This window comes from Typopeltis vanoorti, chromosome 11, assembly GCF_054136105.1.
Source record: "Typopeltis vanoorti isolate ZY-2024b chromosome 11, IOZ_Tvanoo_1.0, whole genome shotgun sequence".
Classification (NCBI taxonomy): domain Eukaryota; kingdom Metazoa; phylum Arthropoda; class Arachnida; order Uropygi; family Thelyphonidae; genus Typopeltis; species Typopeltis vanoorti.
Window position 1 is genome coordinate 13,240,438 of NC_143559.1, and position 27,488 is coordinate 13,267,925.

General features: G+C 36.4%; 1 protein-coding gene across 1 annotated transcript in view; it reads left to right on the plus strand.

Moving 5' to 3' along the window:
* Positions 1-752: 752 nt before the first annotated feature.
* Positions 753-27,488, plus strand: part of LOC150101310 (cuticlin-3-like) — a 67,863-nt gene continuing 41,127 nt past the window's right edge. The window contains exon 1 of the mRNA XM_090400731.1: positions 753-873. Within this exon, the coding sequence (XP_090256857.1) occupies positions 753-873 (121 nt within the window). The remainder of the gene's footprint in view (positions 874-27,488) is intronic.

A 27,488-nucleotide genomic window follows, 5' to 3' on the forward strand; every position in this document is an offset into this window, starting at 1 on the left:
TATACGATATGTTACTTTCGGACTTCACTTCTCATTCATTCAGGTTTTTAATTATCTGCTCTTTCCTGATTACGTGGACGGCAACTGAAGGAGATGCAAAATAGTTAACATGTTTCAACGAGTATTAGTACGTTATAACTATTTATATAAGATACTAATTGCTTATATGTTTATAAAATGCAAACTAAAATTGATCAGAGTAGAATTTTCGACTGTAAACATTTCCGTTGTTTTAAAGAGAACCATCATGATGTCCTGAGAGGAGAAATTTATGGTATAAAAATATATCAACTGGTAGGAGTTTTGTTTTAAAAAAAAACTGACGAATAAGTCGAGAGTTATAGTGAGTTTACGATATGTTCATTAAATTTTGTACTCCAGAAATATTTGAACTCCAGAATTTTTTTCCTGAAAACTGGCCCGACGGTAGCCAAGAACCGGCAAAAATTTGAATAGCTAGCCTAAGCATAGAATCCCATTCAGTTTCATAAAGTTTATATAATTTTTTCATATAATCACCTTTTATCCATCTGTATATACTTACAAATGGTCGGATTTAAACAAAAAAAACTAGAGAGCTCTACAAATTTCATAAGAATTCAAATACGAAATTTCAGTAAAATCTATTCAATCAGAGTACCTGATCGAATTGCATACAGATGGACGTACAAAACGAAGCTGATAGGAGCTTAGGAATATTGAGATATGCATTTATATCCATGCGGAGAGTGTATATATTCAAATAAGAGAGTATGGCGTGTCTGACGTATGAAATTCTGCAACAGCTCCTCAATTATGTAGAGAAAAGTGACGACATTCTCCGCCGTGATAATGCACGTGACGAGTCTTATCGTGTAAAAAGGAAACAAGCAGGTATGGTTGGCGTGACCGAGAACTCTCTTTATATTTCCGACTCCCCCTCCCCTCTCCGTGTGTTTTTGCATTTTGCGAGGGAAAAACTTTCTCATGTAACAAAAAAGTCTACATAAATAAGGTTCTGGTGTTGCTAACTGTATTTCGAGATACGTCTCAGAAATTCATAGTGAATTTTGTATTGATAAATAAACGACTTGATAATTTGTCATTTGAATGACTTCTGTATTCTCAACACGAAGTCCGAAACAAAAAAAAAAGCAATTAAAACAAAAAATGAATGGAATGAGAAGAAATTCATCTACTCACCTATAGAAACAGTCATAAGGAGATGAATTTCTATACAAGCAGATGGAAGCATGATAACAAACGATTATGAGTTGAAATACTGCTGATTATGTTTAATAAGTGAACTGTATCTTAATAATACAAAATAAACTAACTTTCTAGTAATACAGGATTTAAAATACTGGTCTGCGACCACAAAATAAGTTTTTCGGAGTGAACATTGACTAAAATATTCCACTATCATCCTTCAGTTATCGAAGGATGAATATAAACAATTACTGACTTCATTTCAATCAAAAAATACTTTTTGATTTTGAAAAATTAAAAATTCAATTTAAAAGAAACAATTTTTAGCTAAAGTGAAGTAGCGCATCTGTATCCCAGATATATTCCAGATTTTGGACACATTCTCAGCGGTGTTGGCTGATAATGTTGCATCGTTCATTATCACATATATACAGTTTATTTAAAGCTATGAATAATATTTGTTACTATGAAAAGGGAAATCGTTGAGGGAATCGGTAAAACTATTTAAATACGGTTCTGACGAGTCCTCCGAGCTCCAGGATGTGTTTTGTGATCTAGGAGGTTTGGGTTGCGATTATAATCGATACCACTACCGCTGTGAGGTCACTATATTATGCCTGTTATGCATTTTCCGGCCAATATACCTGTTTGTGGGGCGAATAACTCGAATTTCGGGAGATAAAACTCTTCCGCCTAGTATGAGACTGGATAAGATAACTTACATTCAGTTGAAAAGCCATTTTAAAGGTTACTCGTGTTCCAAACAAGACTGCGGTTCTACGATCAAGGAGGGAACAGATCAATATTTTTTACTCATGTTATTAAAAAATTATTAATATACTTGTATATGCACACGGTTTTGTGTACAGTTCACTCTAAAGTATTCTGGGCGTTCATCTAACTTCTGAAGAGAGTACATCAAAATCATTCGAAGTGGCCATGAAATTATCAAAGCGATTTTAAAAATCAACGAATGAATATAAAATATTCATTTACTTTGCACCATTTGCATTGTAATCATATACAGTGAAAATGATGCAATATCTTTTTTCCCTTCGCTGGTCAGCAGGAATATTCCTCCCTCCACTAGAAGGAACAAAGTAGTAATGGCTTGTTCAACGCGCATTCTCGATCATCATGGAAAATGAAATTCCTGACCTGAACCATTTCATCTCAGAGAACTTAAATACGCATGCTTAAATACCCACTAATTGTTTGTACACATCAGTTGCAATTTCTGGTTTAATTTATTTAGATCATCAGTCAAGTCATCAATCAATAATATAAATAAGACGAATTCACACACGTTCACACGCACTTAACATATTCTGAGTTGACTCATCACATGCATTCTATGACACTGCTAACTGGCGAACTTGAGCTCAAGCTAAAAAACTAAAAAAATATCAAATAAGCCGAGGCGATTGCGTTGCGTCTGTTAACTTTTTTTAAAAAAAGTTAACAGACGTTATAAAAAAAATAAAATTATATCAGCCCCCCCCCCACCACCACCACCACCAACACGAGAGGTCGCAAGACCTACGACACGAACAGTGGCGTGTGTTGGCAAGTGGTTAGAAAGAAGAAAGGAATTTGTTGATGTGTTTTCTTGAAGAACTGAGGATTGTAATCGTTGGGAAAAACAGTATGAGAGTAAAGACTGTTCCAGAGAAAGAGGTATACGGAACGGAGGAGGAGAATGAGATGTTGGTTCGATGAATTTGGAAGTGAACTGTATATGGGTAATCAGTTAGTCTGTCTGTTTTAAATAAGGAAGATTAAAAAAAAATAGCTGCCACATTACATCATCCTAGCCAAAGAGAAGAAAAGCAGTTTACAAAATATGTAATAGCTGGAAGGAATCTCTTTGTGAGGAAATACATTCGAGTTTCCGAAGTAGTAGAAAGTTTGCTGCCCTGTGTCTGAGATCGGTTAAGTCAACTTAGGTTGATATGTTCTGGAAACTTTTCCATATCCTTCGCGAGAAAATGCAGCCCACACTTGGTGGAATAGTAGCCCTCTCACCATAAACAGGATCGGGGTTCGCATTCACCGACCTCTGGTGAGTGTTTGTAAAACTTTCTACAAATTCGGTTTTTCCTAAAACAACCGAAAAAAAAAAAAAAACTATAAATAAGAAAGTGTGAATTTGATCGCTTTTTGGTCTGACTCTATGACTGACCCTCGGTTGTTACATGTTTTTTTGTTTGTTTGTTTGTATGGTTTTGTTTGGTTTTGTTTTGTTAATGTGACTTCAACCGGTGAAAGGTTGTGAACCTACAGTAGAGGAACTTCTGGTAATACGGAATACAATTTTATGTGTAAAATGGCATTCCAAAGTTCCTCTACATTAGTACCGTGGTAAATGTAAGCATTTTTTCCTATTGTATTAATATTATATATTTTTTGTATTATTTGTTTATTTTAAAAAGTGAAACCCGCTCTAGAACCCAAAAACGTTTTCAAGCTGCTTTTATGTCTCCAACAAGCAGGGAGGTGGTATCGTACCAGGAGACGAAATTCATCTCCCACCTAAGGACGATCACCGGGTGCACTCCAACCAACAGGTTTCTTGTTCGTTATTCGAACCAGAAACCTGTTGATGGGAAAGCGGATATGCTAACCACTCGGTCAACCAGGCTGGCAAACCTATAGTATGCTTATTAGTACACTGCAGATTTGCTTCATTGTGCATGGAATGCTGTGAAAAATATGTGAAATAAATTCCTTGTGGGGAGGGGGTATCCCACACAAAAACCATTGAAATCGATTTTTTTTCAGCTAGTAATGACCTTCTAATGACACTCCAGCATAATATTAGTGGTTCGATGTAATGAACCACAAAGCTTGAAATGCTAATAAAAACACAACAACGAAGCAACTTTAAAAAAAAAAAAATAAAAAGAAGAAGGAAAATATTACAGATTCTTTAAGCTCAAGTATGAAGAATGGTTCAATTAACCAAAGCAGAATCGTTACTCGACTCTGAGATAACCGAACTGGATGTATCCTAATTTCGTTTCTTTCTGAACCCATCGCAATGTTTCTGCGAAAGCGTTAGCAAAGTGGTCATTAAAATCCCGAATGAATGTTTGCTAATAAAAGGACGCATTGTTTCGTTAATCGATTCGAGGCCTGATGTAAACGGGGTTGATCCTGCTCTGCAAGACTAATGAGCGCAGGAACAGCTACTTCACCGAGCCCAGACCGTTGACCTACAGAGCTTAATATTTTCCTGACGCTTTCGAGATATTTGTGAAACGTGCGTGCGAGGTCGCGCGACAACCTTGACCAGGTCTGTGCCAATGAAAGTACCTGCCTCGTTTTTTACTCGGAGAAGAAAACGAGAGTCGATAATGACCCTGAGGCGCTAATCGAGCAGTAGCTTCTCTGGCAGCAGGCCCCGATCTTCGTAACCGGTCAGGATATCAAGCGTGGCGAGGCTCCACGTGGATCACGTGACTACTGGGGGCCATATAAAAATGCTCACGACCTCCTCCGAGGTCATGACGGAACAAGTTCTGAGTCAGTCCCACGTAAGGAAGCGCTCATCCAGGTGTTAGCGCAGGTTCCGGTCGGTTCCTATGCTGTTCGAGGTCCCTAAAGGAGAACAAGGCCACTGTTCGTGAAAGTTGCGTTCCCTTGAACGCCGCGTCCGTCTCTTGCTACGGACATACATCGTCACTTTCTCTAGGTAAGGATGAAATGGATAATTTGAACTATAGTGTACGAAAATGTCTAGAATCTATTACTTATATTCAGATCATGTCATTGATATCTGGAATTGTTAGAATTACTCTACCTAACAAGACAATGAAAGTGAAAGTTTGGAAAGAAGGAAGAAGAAAGAAAGGGTTAGGATATTCAATGTCAACTCCTAACCTTAACCTTATGCAGCATATATGACTGTATAAGCTAGCCAGTTAGTGGGATGCAGATTAGCTTCGTGTTTTATGGCACTTGAAATCATTCCTTCACTTCATTAAGTGCTTGTTTGGAAAGTAATTCCTTCATTATTTAATCTCTTTGGTATTATGTTATAAAATATTACATTTCTAAAAATTCTGCATTAACTACTGAGTATACTAAGCAGATGGATTTGAATTTCTTGCTAGAAACACCTGCTAACAGTTGAATGAAATTCTCTGTTTATCTGGTCAACTATTTGTTTGCATAATGAACTGTTTTAATAGCTTTGTGTTTCACGGCGTAATTAGCTGTTGTAATATTTGTCCTACTATTTAGAATTAGGCTTCATGAAATTATTATGTAATTAATCGCATTCAATCTAAATAACTGATATGATTACTATTACATGATATCATCATGACATATGCCGTCATTTTACTCATTATATGTCGCGTACGTATGAAGTTGCTAATGTTAAATCACTTATTTTCCACTAAGTGTCTTTGATTGATCGAGCTTGATGAACTTTAGTGTCATTCCTGTAATCTGTGAATTTTTTGGTAGCACTTTTATTATTTTCTTTTATTATTAGTTTCGTGAAAATCCAAGATTACTTTTTATTGCAAAAAATACCTTACAAATTGAAGATGATAAAATGATCTATTGCTAATATTATTCGAAATTCTAATTTTTGAACCTGCAAATAAGCATCATCGGTCACACCATGAATCAACCAAATACTAAAATTTTCTTAGACTTTATCAAGGAAGTAACAAAACACTCAAAAAAATCTTAAAGAAACACTAGAGATGAGAACTTTCAAAACAATTTTTTAAATTTAAATTGGAAACAGTTTCTCATGTTGTTGTAAAATAATGTTTTTAAACGTTAATTTTTTTTTTTTTTTTTTGGTAATTAAGCACTCGCATATAAACCGTAAGCATAATTTTTGCAAGTGCCCAAAGAACAATAAAAAATGTATAAATAACTGCAAATCAAACGAGTATGTTTATAATTAAATGTAGATGTCAAACACTTTGTCATATTAAAGTGCAAGGGAATCTTGTCTGTAAGAAGTTATGGTGCTATGTATATTAACAATTTATACCTATATGGCCCAACATTTTATAAGGATGTCAGATTTCTTCTAGTTTAGTTCCTACAGCAATAGAAAAAGGACAACTAGGACATTGCTCAATGTATATTTATTGAGTTATCATTGTTGTAGTTAATACGCCAATCTGTGGCCAGTTTATTTTTATTATTTTGTTTTTTTCTAACTGTACCAATGAAGGATGCGTGTGTATACGTGTGAGAACAGAGAGAAAGAGAGAGAATTTCTTCTCAATTTAATTCTGCAAAGAGGACAAACAATATTAATAGAATACTAATATGAAATGTTAAAACAACAATTTTGATGTTTCATACAGCAAAGCATTCGAGAAACGTTTATCTTGTAAAAATAATTTGAAAATTTAATATATTCATTTGAAAACGAATTTAGAAGCATAGCTTTAACGAAATAAGTATACTTATTTGTGCCCGTTTCAGGATTTAAACAGATCATGATTTTTCTCAAGTAACTCATTATACCAAAAAAAAGTTAATTCTGTAATGAAGGTTCAGTTCCTGTTCTTAATCTGTTTCTTCTGAGACTCGTCCAGAAATTGTGTAACACAATTTTTAGATTCACCTCCGAGCCTTTCTACTATTATAAAGTGCTATATATATATAACATACGAGGTCTGAGTGCTTGACTTACCGTCATAAAATACTGACCTTTCCCTTCTGGCGAGGGATAGCATACAGAGGTATACTATCCCATCCAGCAATTTCATGTGTCAAAATATTTTGTCATTCTTTGTTTCTTTTTATTGCTCTCAAAATTCTGTCTGTGAGGCTAAAATATGGTGGTAAACCAAGGGAAGATGCTGTTCAACGGATGTGCTTAGCAATGTAGGAACATAGACTTTACATGTGGAAGAATTTATCAAAATATTTTTATCTGCTGGTTATGGTGAAGCAAACATGTTTTACATTTTGCAAACACGGTGAATGCCATCAACATTCGTTAATAACACTATTTTTCAACGTTTTCCAAGTGTTGAAAACTTCCATTGACAGTGATATCCTTTAGTGCAGGAATCTCACAGCAACTAAGAAATGTAGCAATGTTCCCAGCAAAAATGATTTATGGAAAGAAATTAGAATTAATCCGCGAGACCAAGGAAGTACGCAAAATGGTGCATAAAAACTAGAACTGAGTAGAAAATTAGGCAATCCAAGAAACTGCGCCATGTCTCTTTCCCTGGAATAGGTACGACTAATCTCTTCATCAGGCAAGGCATACCCACGTACGGAGTTCCCATTCTCCCACAAGCTCTCAAGAGCTTGCTGAATACCCTTCACTGGAGGACAACATGTGCACGCTTTGTGGAATAATCGCGGCCAAGATCAGCTAATAATACACATTCAGAGATGCTACTCGCTTTGTTTTCTGGAATGTCTTCTGAAGATTAGTGCAAAGGATTCCTGGAAAACCGCCTTATTTCTGACATCTTTATTGTTATGGCTAAAGGGATACTCGAAGCTGTCAGCGAATTCCACTTATGCATGTTCACTGGTAACTTGTGTTAAGCGGACCACGAAGTGCAACACAAGCGGAACTGATCCTAATACTGGTCCGAGTAGAATAGATCTGCATGGTAACCAACTCTGATAATCAGAAAAAAAAAAAAAATACAGAACTCATACTGAGGAGAAAAAATGCAGAGCAGATCATCGTGTAAGAGCTACTTTTGTATCAAAAGCATTAACGAAATATTGCATTTGCGTGCGTGCGTGCGTGCGTGTGTGTGTGTGTGTGTGTGTGTGTGTGTGTGTGTGTGTGTGTGTGTGTGTGTGTGTGTGTGTGTGTGTGTGTGTGTGTGTGTGTGTGTGTGTGTGTGTGTGTGTGTCAGGATAATGATAATGTGTTGGGAGGGGAGAGGATATGAATAGCAAATTTGCTATTTTCATCAATATGAAATTATCAGAGAGTAACTACTACTACTCAGAAATCGGTGTTTGAAAATAGCAGACTTCTTATGCCCACAATGTAAACTATGTGAAATGCAAAAAAAAAAAAAAATATATAAAACAATCCTGATATCACGAGTGGGATATAGATATTATCTGAATATTGAGAATGATTCTGTCATAGAACTTTCAACTAAAACTTGATTTTGCGTCCATTCGAATGCAGCTCCGATCGTTCTCAACGCTAATAAAAATATAAATAAATAAGTAAATAAGACTATGAAATATACCTTATGTATATTAAGAATCTATTACATGGAAAACATGTTTAACAACCTCACTCGTGGGCTACTATTTCATTCTTCAGTTAAATTACTTTTATCTGTCTATTCGGGAAGAAAACTCTCTCCGCCCTTTTCTTAAGTGGTTGGTGATCATCAACTTTATTCCTTCTCCGGCCACTTTGATACTTTATCACAGAGTAATTACAGAACAAGCTCAACTGTACAAATACAGTTCAGAGTAAATGCAGCCTTTAGCACAAATAATTACCTTCGTTGCTTTGAAAAGACTTTATTATCTTTAGATTTTATCTCTGCGTACTGTCAGTGATAGCCTGCTTTTATAATTAAGCGTCTTGAGGTTCCCTTCTGCTCAACTATTTTCAAGCAGGTAGTCTGGTTTTTATTTTTTTATCATGCAACTGAAATTATGAGCAATATTTTCAGTGCTTCGAGAGAGAGAGAGAGATTTCGTTTATGCAAATGTCACAACACTGTTATCAAGCAAGTGACATTGCCTCCTAATTACAGATCCCGGACACCAAGCTGTCGGCATGTCTCATGTGGACAGTGACACGGCCTCTCTATGCCTGCTGGATTCAAGGCAGTATGACCTTCATCTGACACCGTGTTGAAAGATAATGGGTTCCTTTCGTGAGAAAAATTAAAAAAAAAAAAAAAGCAGAAGACCCGAAGGAGTTGATTCCATTGAGGTTAAAAGTCTTTCGCATTTACCTTACCTACTCCTCTGCCTGTCATTATCTCTCTAAGCAAGTCGCACAATGGAAAATTATGATTATGGTGCACACCCCTCAAGACCTGTCCCCCTCCGTTACAACCCGATTATTTTGCTTTTCAGCTTATGTTAAAAAGCGGATTCATTAATCCAACGGAAGGAAGCAAGAGGACTCGTTATAATCCGAGTTTTGAAGAGCAATGCCATAATAGCAGTGTGCTCCATTTGGCGACTCAAAATTAAAGCAATTATCATTTATTGATCTGGAACGGAGAACAGTTACGTTCGGCTCGTGACTTGTAGAGAGAGCACTTTTTACAATCAATTTTTACGTCCCGCACAGATTTAGAAGGGGAAAAACTACGAAATGAGAGAAACAATAGAATAAATGACTATTATCCGAGAATTAAAAAAACTAGTTGTGACTTACAAAAACAGAGCTGAATGTATTATCATTGTTTTCCTCAATTTTCTCATTTCTTTTTTGTTAATACTGAAGCCAAATTTACCTCCTCAAGGGAATGGGGGAGTGAAACTGAAGGGAATTTATAATTCACTGTGAGGGATTTGGTTTCATTTAGTTTCTACTGCGAAAGGAAAAAAACTAAGGCTACGAGGACACTCAGTTATATCTTATAGATGAGTATGTTCTTCTGGCTGATGCACTTATTTTGCAGGATGAAAAAACCCTTTTTTCCAGGGGGAAGAACTCTTTAAAAAAGCCCTTATAAAGGTTCTTTCATGTATCTCCAATCACCAAATATTATATCATCCTGTTGAGTGCACTACAGAGACGCTTCCAGGACAAGTTGGCTTTCATCTAACAAGCTGATGCAACCATTTTAATCTCACAAAAAGCTGATATTTACTCCGAAGCACAGGATGCAAACGATCTGTCAACGATTCGTTTATGAATTTCAACATCTCGAGTTGAAAATCCCGAGTTACCGGGAGAAAAAAAACCTCCACCTCCGTATGAGACTAGTTAACTCACCTTTAGTTGGAAGAGACCAGATAAAGGTTCCTCACCTCACTGACGGGAACCGAACCCAGGTCTTTCCGACAAAAAGACTTCGTCTATATTGACTGAGACACGGAGGCTTCCTCAAATAAATATATTATACTTATTCATTATTGCATGAAGCTTTTGCCCTTATACAAAACGAACTGAATGATTCTGAAAAGGATGATTTCATGATGAACAAAAACAAATTCTCATTGCTGATATCTTCAATGAAATATTTTGACTACTTCAAGTTTTCGAATGCACTAATAAATGCTACAATTTTAACTATTTCTTCATCTTATCATTGGAGAAAACTCCGGACTGAAAAAAAAAAAGCTCCTTCTTAGCCTTAAGCATTTTACGATACCTTCAAAATAGCAATTAATTTCTCCTATTTCTCCTATGGCTGGCTGTCTTCGTGACTGAAGACACCTGCAGAAGACTGAACTACCTTTACAATGCCTTTAACGAGAGACCTTGAAAATTGCCGTTAGATCGATGGCGATTACTTTCGTCACTCAATTCCTTTAAAACTATCAAGAATCTCACCCAGCAACAACAAACATTAAGTCTTCTTAATTAAGACTTTTTTTTTCCTTTATTTTTTTTAATTCTTCAGAATTTCTCAGTCTAGACCAATACGTGAACAAATAAGTATTGAAAAAATAGTAAATATGAAATATTAGATTTTTTTTTGTTTGTATAAATAGTGTATTGACTTAGCCAGGATAAAAAAAAAAGTCAAAAATGGATGAATATCTCCACAACAATTATAACCATCTAAACTTAGAACAATTACCTTTACATTAAAAAGATTACGGGATCTCTTCTGCATTCCATTAATATCTGTATATCCTGGATTTCTGGTTCTATTTTAAAAGATCCCACACATAGCGTGTAATTTAGAAACTATTAAAAAGCGTTTCTTTTTTAAATTAAGTCAAAAGACACCGTTTGTTAATTATTACTGGGAAAAAAAATTGCACAAGTCTGAAAGGGGTACTCCATAATTAGTCTGGAGCCTACCCATTCTTTCTGAAGGAAATACCGCTTCTCTGTGATTCATGTCTAAGGCGTCCCCTTCTCCCTAAGGACAAACAGACATAAGCAGGATGTTTCCAGAGAAGGAGAATTACGACGAAGGCCACCCTTCGTGCTGTTTCCCTTGAACGTAGGGGCATATGGTTCATCAGTGATGTAAAAGTCTTAGCAGTGTGTGTGTGTGTGTGTGTGTGATTTTTAGTCACTAGACTAGTCTAGCAGACAAAAATTCCAATTGATTTTTTTTCTTGCCTTTCAGCGCATCAACTTCTACAAATATTAACAAAACGTGGTTGTAGGTTCCTTACTTGATATCAGCTTCAATTTATTCGTCCCCCCCCCAAAAAAAAAATTTAACTAACAGTTAGTGTTTCTATTTAGCTTTGACAACATAAAATGACAGATGTTTATGTCTTCAATCTCTTCAGTTACTGGCCGTTTAAAATCATAAAAAGACTCAAAGAAGAATGAAGGAAATATTTCGTATCTGATGATAAGAAATATTTTCACGCACATCTCTTATGAAATAGAAAGGGATATTTGGAATATAAACTAGTTTTCGGCTACTCTTGCTTTTCTTTCGCCCGTAACTCTACGGTGGCGGCCATCATTTAACCGTACGTGAAGCAAGTTTTGACATCTTTTGAGCGAACAGATGAAAACTTATCGTTACTTCCGTGGTTCCTAACTCGTAACCGGTATGCAGCATTCTTTCTCATATAAGCGCAAGGTCATCATACCCGTTACGCTTCAAAAGACAGCATCCCCCCCCCCCCCTCCCATACACACACCCATCTCCCTCCGCGCCACTAAAGCATGCGTGATGTATGTATGGCACATCGCGAGTTAACATTCTGGTTGCTTCCCGTGTTTCGTAGCCATTCGATGATGTGCAAGCAAATGTGGTAAAATGAGGATTCACTTTTATCGCTTACTATTTAGAATTGCCTTCCGAAAGAGTAAACGAGTGGGCAGTGATCACGCAACCATCCGTGGCTAAGACCTGTTAAAATTTTTCATTACACTTACACAAATTTCATTCTTTCTCCGTTCTGCTTGGTTGGAAAATAACGATTACATAATTCTTAACATTGAAATTGATAATGCAAACACATTTCATGTTGCGATGCGATATAGCAGGCGAGGATTAATATCCTTTTACCTCACTGCCATATAACCATAAAATGAGAGAGAGAGAGAGAGAGAGAGAGAGAGAATGACTTAGAACAGCTTGCTGCGATTTTTCAGGTTTTAAAAATATTCTAAGAAAAAACCACCGGTTCTCTGTTTTGGAAAGAAACATGAATAATTACATTTAATTCAGTCCAATGAAAGAGTTGGGAATAAAAAAAAAACGGTAAAAGTGGCACATTATTCAATTTTTAACTCTCTTAGTCTGACAAGTCAAGACTTCGATATTGTCATGTAGACCGACTGCTATTTTATTCTTTCTTTCGCAAGAATATTCTAAAGTAATGCCAATTTATAATACCACAGAGATGGTGCTTGAATTATTAATATTATTGCTTCACAATGTAGTGGCGTAGCTGTCCGCCAAGGGCGGCACTTTGAACCTTTTTGAACTTTTGCGGTTAATTCTAAAATAGTCTCGAGAACTCAGTTCCAGATATTGTAATACGACTGCTAATTTTCCTCACAATTGCTGTAAGTGATGCTAGTTGTGAGAGGAGTTTTTCTAAATATATTACTATGAAATAGACTTCGCCAATGTCATCGACGATTTTACTAACAGAAAAGCAAGAAAAATAACATTTTAGAATGTTGGAATTAAAGTTTTACTTCAAAAGTAAACATAGTGTTTTGATTTATTTCCTTATACGTCGTTTTGACTTCTTGTAGTCTTTTTGGTGTGCATTGAGAGGGGCGGCAAACTCAGGGACCGCCCTAGGCGACAAAAGCTCTAGCCACACGCCACTGTCACAATGCCTTCACAGTAAAAGTTTTCATTAGGAATTAGTGGTGTAAAAAAGTCTTCATTTGTTGGCTTGCATTCTTATTGGGTAAATTTTAAGATTTATGAATTAAATTTGGCTTACAAAATTCTCGTTAAAATTAATTTTTCAGATATGCTTTTCTGTGCATCAGTAAATTAGAACTCCTCATAACAGCTATACAAATTACATAAGCGGAAAAAATATAGCTCGACTGACTCAAAACAGAGAAAAGAAATCGGGGTTGTTTGGTATGATGACAAGTAAACTATGACCTCATTGAGCTACCAAGGATCGAGAAAGCATTCAATTGTGATTGAACGATCGCGGAAAAGAAGAGCTAATAGTTAATTTTTCAAAGTACGTTTTTATAATTATTTATTGTAAAGAGGTATTTCTTTGGCACGCAATTCCCTTATCTAACCCACAGTACTAATGTATATAGGTCGACACCCTCTGATACATTAGTGCCCTAGGCAGTAAATTAAAAAAATAATCCATTATGAAGACTGATTATAATTTTTAAATACGAATAAAAACTAATCACAAAAGAATACGGACACTAATGTATTATTTCAGTTACAAAAACAATTCAAAAGAACAGATTCATTAAAACAGAAACAGCTGCTTAGATTTAGGACAAGCTGAAGCCTGAGATGTTTTTATTGTTCATTTATTACAATATATTCTTCCTCTCAAACTAAATGGCGTCCAAATTCTTAATTTATAAGTTTAAATCAACGGCATCCCTGAACAAACTAAAATGCGTTTTATTTTGTAGATCTAGTAAAAAAATAAATAAAAAGAGCATAAAATCCCGTGTTGATTATGACTGTCAAGTCCATAATGCTTTCGCTTTCCAACCAACAAGTGTTGGGTGCGAATCCCGCTGGATGCCTGTAAGTATCTTTAGTACCACCATCTTGCTTATTTAAAGGCCTGAAGTAGCATGAAAATAATTCCAACAGGGTTTCAGGATTATCTAACTCTAAGCAACAGGTCTACGGTCTTTCGTGGTTGTGATTCATATTTAAAAAATATATGAATCTCAATCCCTCTTTATTTTTAAAATAAAATTATGGCTCACCACATTACAACAGCGACAACAAAGAATATTAAAATAAAAAGAACACCATAAAACCTCACTATGTTCGACCTGATATAATGTGAAATATATGTTTCATATGAAACAGGCTTAACTATACTTTTGCATACGTGCATCTTGTAAACGTAAAACCTAGATTTGCAGCTCTCAGCGTGCGACAAAAAAAGCAAATATAACTGCTGCTCTCGGATTTTTCTTTTCTTTCTAGAAAAAATCGAAAAGTGTTTCCTATGTCAAGTAAACAAATGACATGATTTAGTGTTATGGACAGTTAAGAATATGCAAATGAAAGTTGAATCCCAAGGGTTCATCGTTCCTGTACATGGTGTAATATTTTCAAGACAAGTGGCGACACTGTACTGGCTGTGAAGGCATGTCCAAACATATTTCTCCCTTGTTCAAGCCAGAAGTATTGTGAGATTTTTGTACTTCCAAAGTAACACCAGATGATATTTATAAGCAGGTGGAAAGAAATAGTTGTGATATTGGACGATAAATTGGTCAAGGTCTGGTCAAAAGGGAGGATACGTTTGAATTGCCCTAGACTTTTGAAGAGTCCAAAAGACACTTACCACTGGAGTCATTGGTCACTGCTATATCAAATGCTTCTATTGATAACAAGAGGCGCATAAAATTCAATAATATTGCTGATGGGCTATTATCGCACGGAATGGTTTATGATATCATCTATGATTACCTGATTTATAAGGGGGGTTGTACCTCTAGATAAAGACAGGACAGCGATCATGTTTGAAATATTGTCACAGCCATGTGGTATCACCACTTACCAAAAGAAATTTATAATAACCACATTAAGAATTCATATTTCATTTATACATTCTGAAATGCTGATCTTGATGATCATATTGCATTACGGTGCTGCCCACACCAAAAAATCTAATGTACCGCCTTTCGCGTGAGGTTGATATAACAAAAAGCGTAAAATAAACTATAAAATATAAATAAGAAGCCTGATAGCCGTTTCTTCTTTAGCTACAAATATATAAAATAATATCTTGATTTTAAATCCAGTACTGATTTTAATTTTAATTTCAGTACTTATAGTGCATTTTACTAATTTTGTTTTGTTTTAATTCAAATTCCTGTTAGTAAATTATCCTTTAGTAGATTCAGTAAGCTTTAAGTAGAATAATAAATTATTACTTGGAATGTAGATTCTAAAGGATCTACATATTCGATCAAAAGTAATAAATATTTATTTTTGAAATTGTTTAGCATGTTTAAAATTTTAATTTTTTTAATATTTTTGGTTGACCGGACTGTTACGGTGAAATAAGTTACGCTGAAAGTCCTGAAATGTGAAATTAATATTTTCTGTTTGTCCTTTTAAATTTGTTAATTATCCTGCGCAGGAAGTAAACTTGCACGTATGTTATTATTAAAAAAGTTAGGTGTAAGGGAGCGCACCAAATGAGAGAGAGAGAGAGAGAGAGAGAGAGATTTCAGTCTATATTCACATAATTTGAATCCTGAGAGAAAGAGAGAAAGAATACAAATCAAAAGAAACAGATCTAAATTTCCTACCGTGGACCACATGTCAAGCTTCATTGCTTTTCTAAATCAATTTATTCAATTTCATGTCGGCTGCATAAGCACGTAACATTCAAATACGCTATACTTTGTAATCACGATTTATATTACTAGCAGCATAATACAAACAGGTACTGCAAACGTGAACTATGCGAGTGGTTTACGCATCCGTTCGCCAACAGACTATGGATTCGAATCCCACAGTGAACAGGGAATGGCTTTAGATGGGAGACGAATTTCTTTACACGGTCTCCTATGTAAGACCATCTCCCCACTTACTGGAGGCTTGAAGTGGCTTGAAAAAGCTCCATGTTTTTCTTCCATAGAGCAAGATTTCCTACTGATTAACTAATCATTAGCTCATCCCATGCTACTAATAGGAATGTACTATAGGCTAATAGCCTTTCGTTGGTGGCATTCACATAAAAAAAAAAAAAAAAAAAAAAGAAATCTCCTCGTAATTTGCATCGAACATGGTATGACGGACTAAACACAGTATTCAATCAAGACAGTTGAACGGGTATCCGCCATTGTTCAATGGGTACGAGAGGCTATTATCCTCCCGAAAATGTATGCAAGGCTACACTAATGATATACAGTGAACGAACCTATCGCGTATTTTTCTAGAAAGAGTCTCTTAACAACAAACGTAGTTGACTCGTGGCTTCAACAATATCATGCACGGAATAAACACTCCAAAGATGCAATAGAACAGAAAAATCCGAAAATAAAAACATTTATTTTTATTCACTTTTTAATTATGGAAAGAGAAAACAAGTCGGACGGCGTGAGGACCAGATCCGATTGTTATGACAGGTGTTCTAGGACTTCCTCCTCCCTCCCTCCCCTTCATATTATGAGTTGGCGTGCGTTTTCATAAAACAGAATCGCGTTTTCAGAAAACAATTCGGAGTTTGGAGGATAAACAGGTTTCGTAAAAACTTGTAATGCATCATCTCACGATAATACTTGTGGTTGCTGATCCCACCTTATGAATTCTGGAAGTATGATTTCTTATTTACGGAAGATAGATCCGTGACTTCGAATCCACTATTCGGGCATTTTTCGAGTTGTGGCGACATTAGGATTTTCCTATTGAATGCATCGTCTCTGGATGATAGCGAAACAACATTTTCATCTCCAGAATTATTTTGCAGAGAAAGGTGTCTTCCTAGATTTGTTACGGAAGACTACAGAAATTTCTTTCCCACTTTCCTACTTTCCAAAATTCGAACTGAAATTAATCGACGTTCAGCTTCTACAGTATCATTTTAAAATTAAATGATCATCGTTTCAAACCACACAAAAAGAAGAAAGAATCTGTGGAAAACTTCAGAGATTTAATAAAACAAAACTACTGTATATATCAACTTGTGTCCAATTCTGGAATAGTGGAAGATACAATCATTTGACGATTCCGTCGCATAACAGCAGGGTTGTCTGATTTGGCAAGTAATGAAGTTTAAACGTAGTTTTGTTAACGCAAGCGTTCCCAGAGCTCGTATATAGTGTTTCGTAATGTGTTATCAGGGCCACCCCTAGGAATTTTGTGGCCCCCGTGCAGTAGCATATTTTGCCGCCCCTTCTCCCTTATTTTTCGTATAGTTTATGCCAACTTTGCCTCCCCCAAAAAACTTGTCATCATCATCATCATCATACGTATCAAGGATTTAGGCCTAGTATGGCCTGCTCCGGCCTTAGAAGTCATCGTTGAATTGTCGCCCAGTGCAAATGCACGTCTTGCACCGTTGGAAGAGTCGGCCCTGTGTGTTATTAAGTTGACCGCGATTATCTGTACTCTTTTATTGCAAGGATGTCAGTTTTCGAGTGAGCGGTAAGGTAACATTCACTTTATTTGCCTGATGTCAAATACACACGCCGTTTTCCAGACAGGATTGTCCCTAGTCGGCAAGTTTTTATTGATGTTAAACAACGTCCAATGGAAAGTAGACCATTCAGTGTTCGTATAGAATGAGAGATTAGCACACAATGCAAAAGAAAGCGCTTTGCGCAATACAACGCGTCTTGTGTAAAATATTCGCTGATTTTTCCGTACTTCGAGTTCTTCAAACAACCCTTTGGAGATGCCGAATAAAGTGCGTTTACATTCGTTCATTTGTGAAAGAAGTATCTTGATCACGCAGCATCTTGAAAAGGCAGATTATGACCCCACAAGTGAAGTTTTGTCGCTGGTTGTAGGTACACTGATGAAACAACATTTACTCAAAATGGAGCAACTGGATAACTAGAATTCTAGAATCCTGGTATTCTAGATTTCTTTTTCTTACAACAATCAAATCTCCTTACCGGTTTTAGAACTAGAACCTTAGTTGATGTTAATGTTTTCTTTGGGTGGGAGTTTGGACAGATTATCCTCAGGCACTATGTCTATTCACATTTTAAATATAATATGACATTGTCGGATATTAGATATTTTTTTATTATTATTAAACATTTTGCCTCAGATTAGTAACAGATTAGAAATTCAGACAAGTAATTGCGCGCGCACTTATATGGTGTGGACCTACACTGCCTGAATTTGTGGTGGCACTAAAATTCTGAATCAGCATCTGAATTTTAATATCGCTATAAATCTGATGCCGATTTTCTTTTATGGCTATTTGTTACCCCTTTCTGTGAGGAATACGCGAATTCCTCACTTGCCATCTGTAAAAAGCATCTCCATTCACGACACACGCTTCCGTAGATGTCAGAAAACGATGATACTCTTTGGTTGGAGAGACTTGGATTCAAATTCCTTCAGAAACGCCAATAATCTTTTTCCAACCAAAATCAAGATAAAAAGACCGAGTGCGGGTGGTAGGATTTTGTTTTTTTTTTTTAAGAAAGAAAGACAAAAAAAGCCGATGAGCACATGCAACTGACAGACATAATGCGCCCACTCTATAGTACCCGCCATCAATAAGGCAATCGAAACCCTGTGGTTCACACCATATAAATGTGCATGTTATTACTTATCTGAATTTCTTGAAACTTAGTCATTTAAACTGTTTGTGTTTGCGTTAGAAACTTAAATGTGTGTTTTCTTTTACAGTCGAGATGGAGGACTGGGCAACGCTGACCGTCCTTTTGGTAAGTCACGTTTATCATTATCATCCTTTTTATTTGAAACCGAGTTACGTTCTCATGAGTTATATCTATGGCGAAATGCTAACTGATTAGTAATATTCAATTCATCGAAAAAAGAGAAAAAAAAACAAATGTAACCGTTTCGGAGTATCAATAACTTCAGGCATTACTCATCATTCAGGGTCACGATAACTACGATGTTATTACAAACATGACAAGGGCAACACACCCGAGTTTCAAAAACTCCTTCTTTTCATAAATCTCTCTCTCTCTCTCTCTCTCTCTCTCTCTCGATTACAAATGTTAATCTCCTGGGTAGTTGTTCTTTACATCTCCAGACCATATGATCGCGTCTGGCACCGAGGCCTGCTCATTAAGTTGCCCTCCTTCGGTCTACCTTTCAACTATGTAAGTGGGTATCCAACTTTCTCTATAGTCATTCACTGCATATTAGAGTGGATGAGTCCCACTCTTCGAGCTTTCTTCCCAATGCAGGTACCTCAGGGATATCACCAGTCCTAAACATGAATAACTTACTCTATTACTAATAATGCTATCCACAACTTCGCTAGTACACTCCATTCGCCTTACTTCTTCGACAAACAATGCAGTGCACAAGCATCACAGGCCTGGAGATCGTCTACAGCCTTCGACTAGAAACACCGATCTCCATATCATCCTTCAATGGGCAGAAGAAAATCTTCATCAGTGGATCCTCTCAACGAAAAGTTTGCATCAGAACGTCAGAAATGAAACTGTCAAATTCCATAGCTTCAGTTTAAATGGGAAGGCTGCCAAACATTTCCAGATGATAATCAGGTTTGCGTTATACAATGCACACCTCTCGATGGTTGCACAGTAGACTGCTGGAAAGCTGTCTGACACTACAACGAATTACTGCCCCTTCAAAATGGACATGATTGGATACGGTGGCTACTGGGATAAATTTATTTATTGAATGCTCAGATTAAACCAAAGCAATTAATGCTATAAGGTGAAGATATTAAATTATCTGACTATGCGGGAGTGCTTTTGTCGGTTTGCAAGTTATATGGGATGAAAATTTAAATTTCACAATAAATGATAATAATAATAATAATAAAATTGCCAAGTCGCTATGGGATCGGCTAACTCACGGTTACTTATTACGTTTCGGCTAGAAATCGTCATCACAGTATTCAGAAGCATATTGCAAGCGATGCGGCAATATGACATGAAAGTGGAGTGGAGTGCAAAGGTTAGGTTGACTATCGTACGATGCGACGAATGATTTAATTCTTTAATGTAAACGCCCATTAATGGCAGGAATGACGGCAGGAAAATTGCTAATTTAGTATGAGTCAAGAGGAGATCACAATCGGTGGGGGAGGATGTCTAATGCAGGGCATGAGAGTCTGATTTACTCGCTACTCTGGACAGCGACTCTTTTCTAATGGTGTTTGCGATAGAAGATTCGAGGAAATCATAGTGCTTCAGCAACTCCTTTGAACCTGAACAGGAAGGAAGGAACGAAGATAATCTTCGGCTTATCTATATTACACTATCACCAAGACATCGTTTTAGGTATATTAACGTTTGTCTCAGGAGATTAACAACAATTAGCTGTATTGGTTATCTAGGCATGGGAAATTAATTTAGTTCCATATGCTTCCTCAAAGGCTTTATAAAACTTTTTTTTAATAATTATTGTTCAACAAACGTTTTCGTTTCATTTCCTAACAGTACTGTTGAGTGATACAGCGTACAATGTATAATTAAAGGAAGTGCGAGAACATTTTTTTAAATTTTATTTTATAATTCTAAGCGAATATCAAGGCTGTTCTCGGTGCAAGCGAAGAGCAGATATGTAGGTAACACATGACAACCGTTACCAACACTCACTGAATTTCTTATATCATCAAGGAATAGTTTATGAAGTAATCCAGCATACTTTTCTTCAAGCCCATAATTACCTTTCTATTGATCTTCAGTCTGGGAATTCTATGACCATGACAATGGCAATGGCTATAAAACGTGCATTAAAAATTCCACTAATCAAATTACTCAAAATGCATTGTGCGCATGAGTTTATAAATCATATCTGGTAAAAATCATTATAATCGTGGGGACAGTGGATGACAAAAGGTACACTTTTAATCGTGGATATAAATCATCGGAGGATCTATAAAAGTTGGCTTTGCGTCATATAACTGATTATATTACACACAAATTTATTAGAGTTTATGGTAATAAGAAAGAGGGTAAGCTTTATCTAGAACTGGTTTGTAGTAAGAAAAGCACGACAGCATATCCTTATAACTAATATGAGTAGCAATATTAAAAAAATGTGCTGTTTATTTGCATCGATGTATATATCTACTTGCTTTCTAAGTTCTCAACTCCTTTAATTTCGGAAACGCCAATTGCCTTGATATTTTCGAAAATGTCTTTTCTGCGATCATCAGAAACATTAGAACAGAAGTTGCAATAAAAAAAATAAACGAAGCAATTTCCAGCTTCTAGGAGGGCTTTTTCTCATCCTTCATTATAAGCGCTTTCTACTTATCAAATATTCATTACAATATCAAATGGCGTACTTATTAATTCCTTTGGAAAAGGATTTTGAACCGGTTTGTGGATAAAATATTACCTCACAGAACAATAAATGGGTCATATCTTATTCAGAAATAATAAGAAAGCACTGCGTTAAAAATGGTGAGTGTATAACTACAAAAATGACCATAAAAGCTACCATAACAGCTATTTTCTTACTCAAAAATGTCAGCAAACAATAGATGAAGGTTCATTAATTGTTTGAAACCTTCTTGCACTTCTCACATAAAATTGAGCACCGAAACAGGTACGGTTATGCAATTAAACACACAAGAACTCTCATATACACTGTTCAAAGCAAAAAAAATAAAACATTCCTAGAAAACAAAGCTTCTGTTTCTTGTTTCAAACGGCATGCAAAATAAAGACTAGCATTCATTTTTCATTCCACCTTTTATCGCTGCTGCTTTTAAAAGTAAAGATTTTCAATTTAGCAAACAAACATTAAATTGTAAAGTCGGTAAATAAAAATATGTTGTAAACTACCCAACAGAACACTTAAATCTGTCTACAATAGTAAAGGCTTGAAATATACGAATTACCTAATCCTAATTTCCTAGTTAACTAACTGACACATTTACAAAAGGTATTCGAGGTTGTTATTTAGATTACAAGGGAGAAATACTCCTGGAATCTGTCTCCAGAGTCCAAGATAGATTAATCCTATGCTGAAAAACAATCGAACAGTAAATGAGCTGTATATATACTAAGTAATCAATCCATGCGTACGTTGAATTGTGTATATTATTTTTTTTACCAACTCTTATTTCACCATTTTATACTTTTTCAACAACTTAAGTTCTACCCTCTCCCTTCTTCGTAGCTGATCGGGAGGACAGCGTCTTGCTCTCTAGCTGCGGTTTCGAATTCCAGTGTTGCATGTACGAGTCTTTAGGTGGTAGATAATTTTTATCGCTCGATGTATGACCACTATTCTTGTTACTGAATTCTTGTACTGAAAGCCTGAGGTTTTCAGTACAAGAATGTGTAATATAGGCTTGAAAGATACCATATACATATACAAACTCTAAGGTTCTCAGATTAAATGGCCTATAATTCACCCACAGTATTATATGTACTATAGTTACCAATCTTTTGTGGAAGAGATTGGCAGTAAAGAAGCTCCCCTTGATATATTTTAAGTTTCTACTTCTATGAAGAGAAAACCCAGCGAGATCTGAAAAAAATCTGCCAGATCAGCGAAACCTTAACACTGCTATTAATGAAATGCGAAATATGATTCGCATTTAGTGCTGCATGCCTTTCAGGTAGTTTGTGCAATACTGAAGCACACTGGTACAGCACCAAATGAAAAAGTGGTTGTTTTTTATATCTTCTTTCTCAAACTATGTTTCCATAGCGTACAGTTTTGTTTGTCCTGATTTCTATTTCTTCACTAAATAATTCGAATGATGCTCGGCAGGTGTGGGAGAAATATTAATATAATAATAATAATAATAATAATAATAATAATAATAATAATAAACTGTGTACAGTGTCTCAGTAGCCATCTTGCAGCTGTACACCATCTCTTTTCGAGACGGACGCTGGTTTTACGAATATTTTACATTCTTAGACATTTCACAGCTAAGGATAATAGCTGCTTACAAATTCCGATTTGGTAGTGTTAACAGCCACACGCCTGAAAGAGTGAAGTCCTTCCCAACCCCACCCTGGTATGTCTGTCATCTAAATGTCATTCCACGATCCTCCCTGCTAATTAGCCAGATCGAACATGTCCTACACAGTTATTAGCATCAAGTGCTGCGATATTGTAACTCAACCGTTACATGAGATGGGCGCACTTAATTGAGGTTCCGTTATGTGGAAACCCACCCATTCGTTGGACTGCTGACATGCGGTGATTAGGTGGAAAAGAAGGGGTGTGCGAGTCGATGCCACCCTTGCATCGTAAGTGAAATAGACGCATTTTGTAGTCGCCTCCGTTCCTGGAACTGCAAAACGCTAGACATGGGCGTTAAATGGATTGGGTGGGTTATTACAGGGGAAAGGGTTACTACAGACTGTAGTTTTCTGTATCCTTCTTCCCCTTCTTCCGCGACGCGATGGCAGCATAATTATCTATGTAAGCAACCATATACCAGCTGGATAATAAATCCACTATTTTTTTAAAGAATAATATAAAGAGTTCTTAATATGGAAGTCGTGAGTATTTTGAAAAACTTAGAACTATCAGTTACAGCCGTTTCAATAGCTTAGTAATAAGGATAAATAATTAATATCGCCTAGAAAAAGACTTCATTCCTCTGTTGTAATATTACAAATATATTCCAAGATTTTTCTTCTGATTTTTCTTCTTCTGACCAGTAGGATTTAAAATTCAAAAACGTACATCGAAGGAAGAATATTTTTGGAAAAACTTCACCATATTTTATTTTTAATTTTAAACTCGACAGCTGATGCTCTACCGAGCATCAAAATATAATTCACAAACTTATTTGCTATTCTCTACAAAGTTATATTTATGTTCATCAGCCTCGCACTAAAGAAAAACGAATTAGATGACGGCTGCCATAATTGTTTTTAGCATAAGCGAACCTGGCAGAAGATAGAGCATTCTTTCACGTGACGTGTCTTGGCCACTAAGGGGATGTTGACCTCTTGTACGTGTGTGCTCCGAATAACAAGGTCTGCCGTCTTCTTCTCTGCATGAAACACTGCCTGGTCTTTCAACCTCCACGTCGTAGAAGTCAACTCCAAGGATTTTCTGTTATCGGTTTGTTTAGCAACGTGTGCGTTCTCATTACAGCTGTGGTTTTTTAACAGTGGCAAAAATGAGCTATTTTACTACGATTGTTATCCGCGTGTGTTTCGCATCTTGCGCCTAATTTGAAACAATCGCTTCAAGATAAAAATATTCACTGTAAATATCAATATATTTCAAATGCTTAAAGATGATGCTCAATTCGCATTCAGTAAATTACAATCGAATTCTGCAGTCCGTTTAATGAGTTTCTGTTTACTAGAATTATGTGGCAATGGGATAAGATCGTGGCCATTCAGAAAAAAGCTTACAATTCAGTAACCGAAGTGAATGAAAGAATAAGAATGCGTGCATACGTTTGAAGTTTAGCCTTCAGACAGATGAAGACCAGCTTGAAATACTTCTTATCGTTGAGAATAAAGAACTGCACTATTTTCTAAATAATTACTTGATATGTCTGCAGTTTTTGTATCCTGTCTTCCGCTCTTTCTTAGGAATTACCAAATCGATTTTTTTTTTTTTTTTTTTTTTTACCAAACATTATCATTCTTCATGAAACAAGATTCGCTAAGAATTCGTCCCTCATTTTAGCAGAAGATAAAATCAGAGGCAGGTAATCAAATCAGAAAATATCTTTAGCATTGCACAACCTTCGACAATTAAAAAAAAAAAAAAACTTCTCGGATTTCAGGAACTACGCTATCAAAATGAAAGTCCATTATCGATCCGCAAAATATTTGGTTCAGTTGATACCTTGGTTTAGGGTGGCGAATCGTTCGATGATCAATCGACGAATCGTAATATTCTCAGAGAAGTTCTCAATTTTCTACGATTCTCGTTTACTGAAGAAGCGTCCGATTGTATCTGCGTGTGGGTCAATCTACGGTTTCTTATATCAGGTATCCCCAAACTTGTCCTTGATCGCTCTGGAAGCACACGAACAGGAATATTATACCACGTCAGGTCATTGAAATTAAGCATGATTTCAAGATGATTTCTGTAAATCAAGTAAAGTAAGCAAAAACATATCCCACATATCTTTAATAACTTCACTCAATTTTGTGCCAATATTATTAAGGTTTGGCTATGGAAATTATTTGTTCAACAAACAATGACAACGACAAAAAAAATCAACTAAAGTTTATTGTCCTCTCTGTATCAGAATGCCCATCCAATCAATGTCGAGAAATGCCAGTCGCAAAATCTACTTTTCCCTTCCGATATCTTGAATTCCACTTCCTGTTCCCTCTGGAATTTCAGTGAATGTCAACACCATTACGTTCTCTTTTTCCCCACGCACTGAATCTTATCCTTTTCCAGCCAATCTTTTTCCGTTAGGTGAATGTCAATACCACTGGATCCTCCTCTTTCTCACAGACGTATAACCTCGCCCTTCTCAGTCAACGTTTTCTCTCTCTCTCTCTCTCTCTCTCTCTCTCTCTCTCTCTCTCTCTCTCTCTCTCTCTCTCTCTCTCTCTCTCTCTGCTCGATTGGCAAATTCGCCCGGAAGCATTTCGCCGATAAAGTTCATCGGAACCACCCTTGGTTTCGGCAAAATGCATTCCTTTTTTCTCCCATTTCTGTCCTGATGTTTATTTATCGTAGGGGAAAGGGGGAGGGAGAAGAGACGCGCGCTGATTGTCTTTTGATTACAGTTGCGAGAGGAAAGTGATGACATTCACCTCGGAACCTCCACGGTCGGAGAGGCTGCGTGGGATTTCAGAAACTTCTTAGACTGACGCGTAACATATGCGCGCGTGCAACTCTAGCCGACTTCTTTTTCCGCGTTCCGTTTCGATTTTTCACACTCCACTACTTTCACCGAGATGAAGGTTTTTTGGCGAGATCAACGACAGTATTCCAAGCGGTGCATTTTCTTTAAAAGACCCCACATGCAACACTAACAGTCGAAAGTCTTTAATCCGCTTAATCGCTACCGTCACCTCCAAAGGTTTCGCAAGAGGATCCGCTCGCCATTCTCTTTCTCCACTAATGAAGATAATGTCCGCTGTTTTATTACTTAATCTACAAGACTGCGAAGGATAAAACTTCCACTTGGGGAATACTTGGAGAAAGAGAGACTTTATATCGTCTGCCTGTTGTCTGGGAACCAGCCGGCTGCGTGGGAGCGAAGGGTGAAGATAGAGAGGTTCCGCTGCGCATGAAGGTGAACGTCCTCCTTTCGCTGCCATTAAATTTGCCCATGGAGTAAGGCCTAACCATGACGGTTAATTGCGTTCATGTTTGACAGGGCGTAAGATTAGATCTTCCTCGGGTGTTTTTTTTTTTTTTCGTTCCTTTTCCGTTAGCCAATCGACGATTTATAGCACCAATACAGTTCGAAGGGAAAGAGAAAGCGAAAAAAAAAAAAAAATTCAGTACTTATCAGTTTACAGATGCACAGTGACGTAACAGTCCGGTTTTAAAAACTACTTACTTCGTGAGTGCAGTTGCAATTTGTCTCACGTGCATTTAGCGCAAACTCTGGCTGTTTCATTTGTGAATACTTTAAGACACGGATAGTTTGGGACTGAGAATTAATTTCACATCTCGTCTTTACTTGCAGCGTTAGGCTTAAAGGTCTAGTGCGCCGTTGCACTGGGGCACGGAATGTTTTTAAGAAGTAACTGATTCTCATCGTGCGGTAGGGCAGCACGACTATGATCAGTGAAGTGGCTTGAAAAGCATGTCTGATCGCTAAAGCTATTTAATATCTAGTCCAACATTTAAATATATTTAATGGCAACGATATCAAATACATTAAATAAGAAAACGAATGTGGAGAGTAATATAATAAGAGAAACATGCTCGCTTCAGAGAACCTTTTGTTGGTTGTTCAAAATTTCAATTATGCAACTGCATTACAGAACTGAACTGAATTCAATCACAACGTCCGCTAATAGACGTTACTACTTCAATGTTAAAACATGATTAATCGAAAGTTATTCACCTTTTCAAATGAGTGAGACAGAAGCCCATTACAGATGTATCGTTACATAATCGGATTAGATTAATCTAAGAAGTTCAAAAACTTATCCAAAAAAAAACAGTCTTGACTCTGTATTACATAAAGATTCAAGGTTTCTGAACCAGAAAATTCAAGTTTTTCACGCTGCTTTTAAAATCCAAATCAATCAGATATCGGAACCTAAAAATGTACAGGTATATGAAAAACTAAACTCACCATGACTTCTATTATCTTGTGCTAATCCAAACAAAATTTTTGTACTAGAGTACTAAACTAGCTTAGTTTATCTTCTTACAGGACAAACTGGCTCACGAATATGATTAATA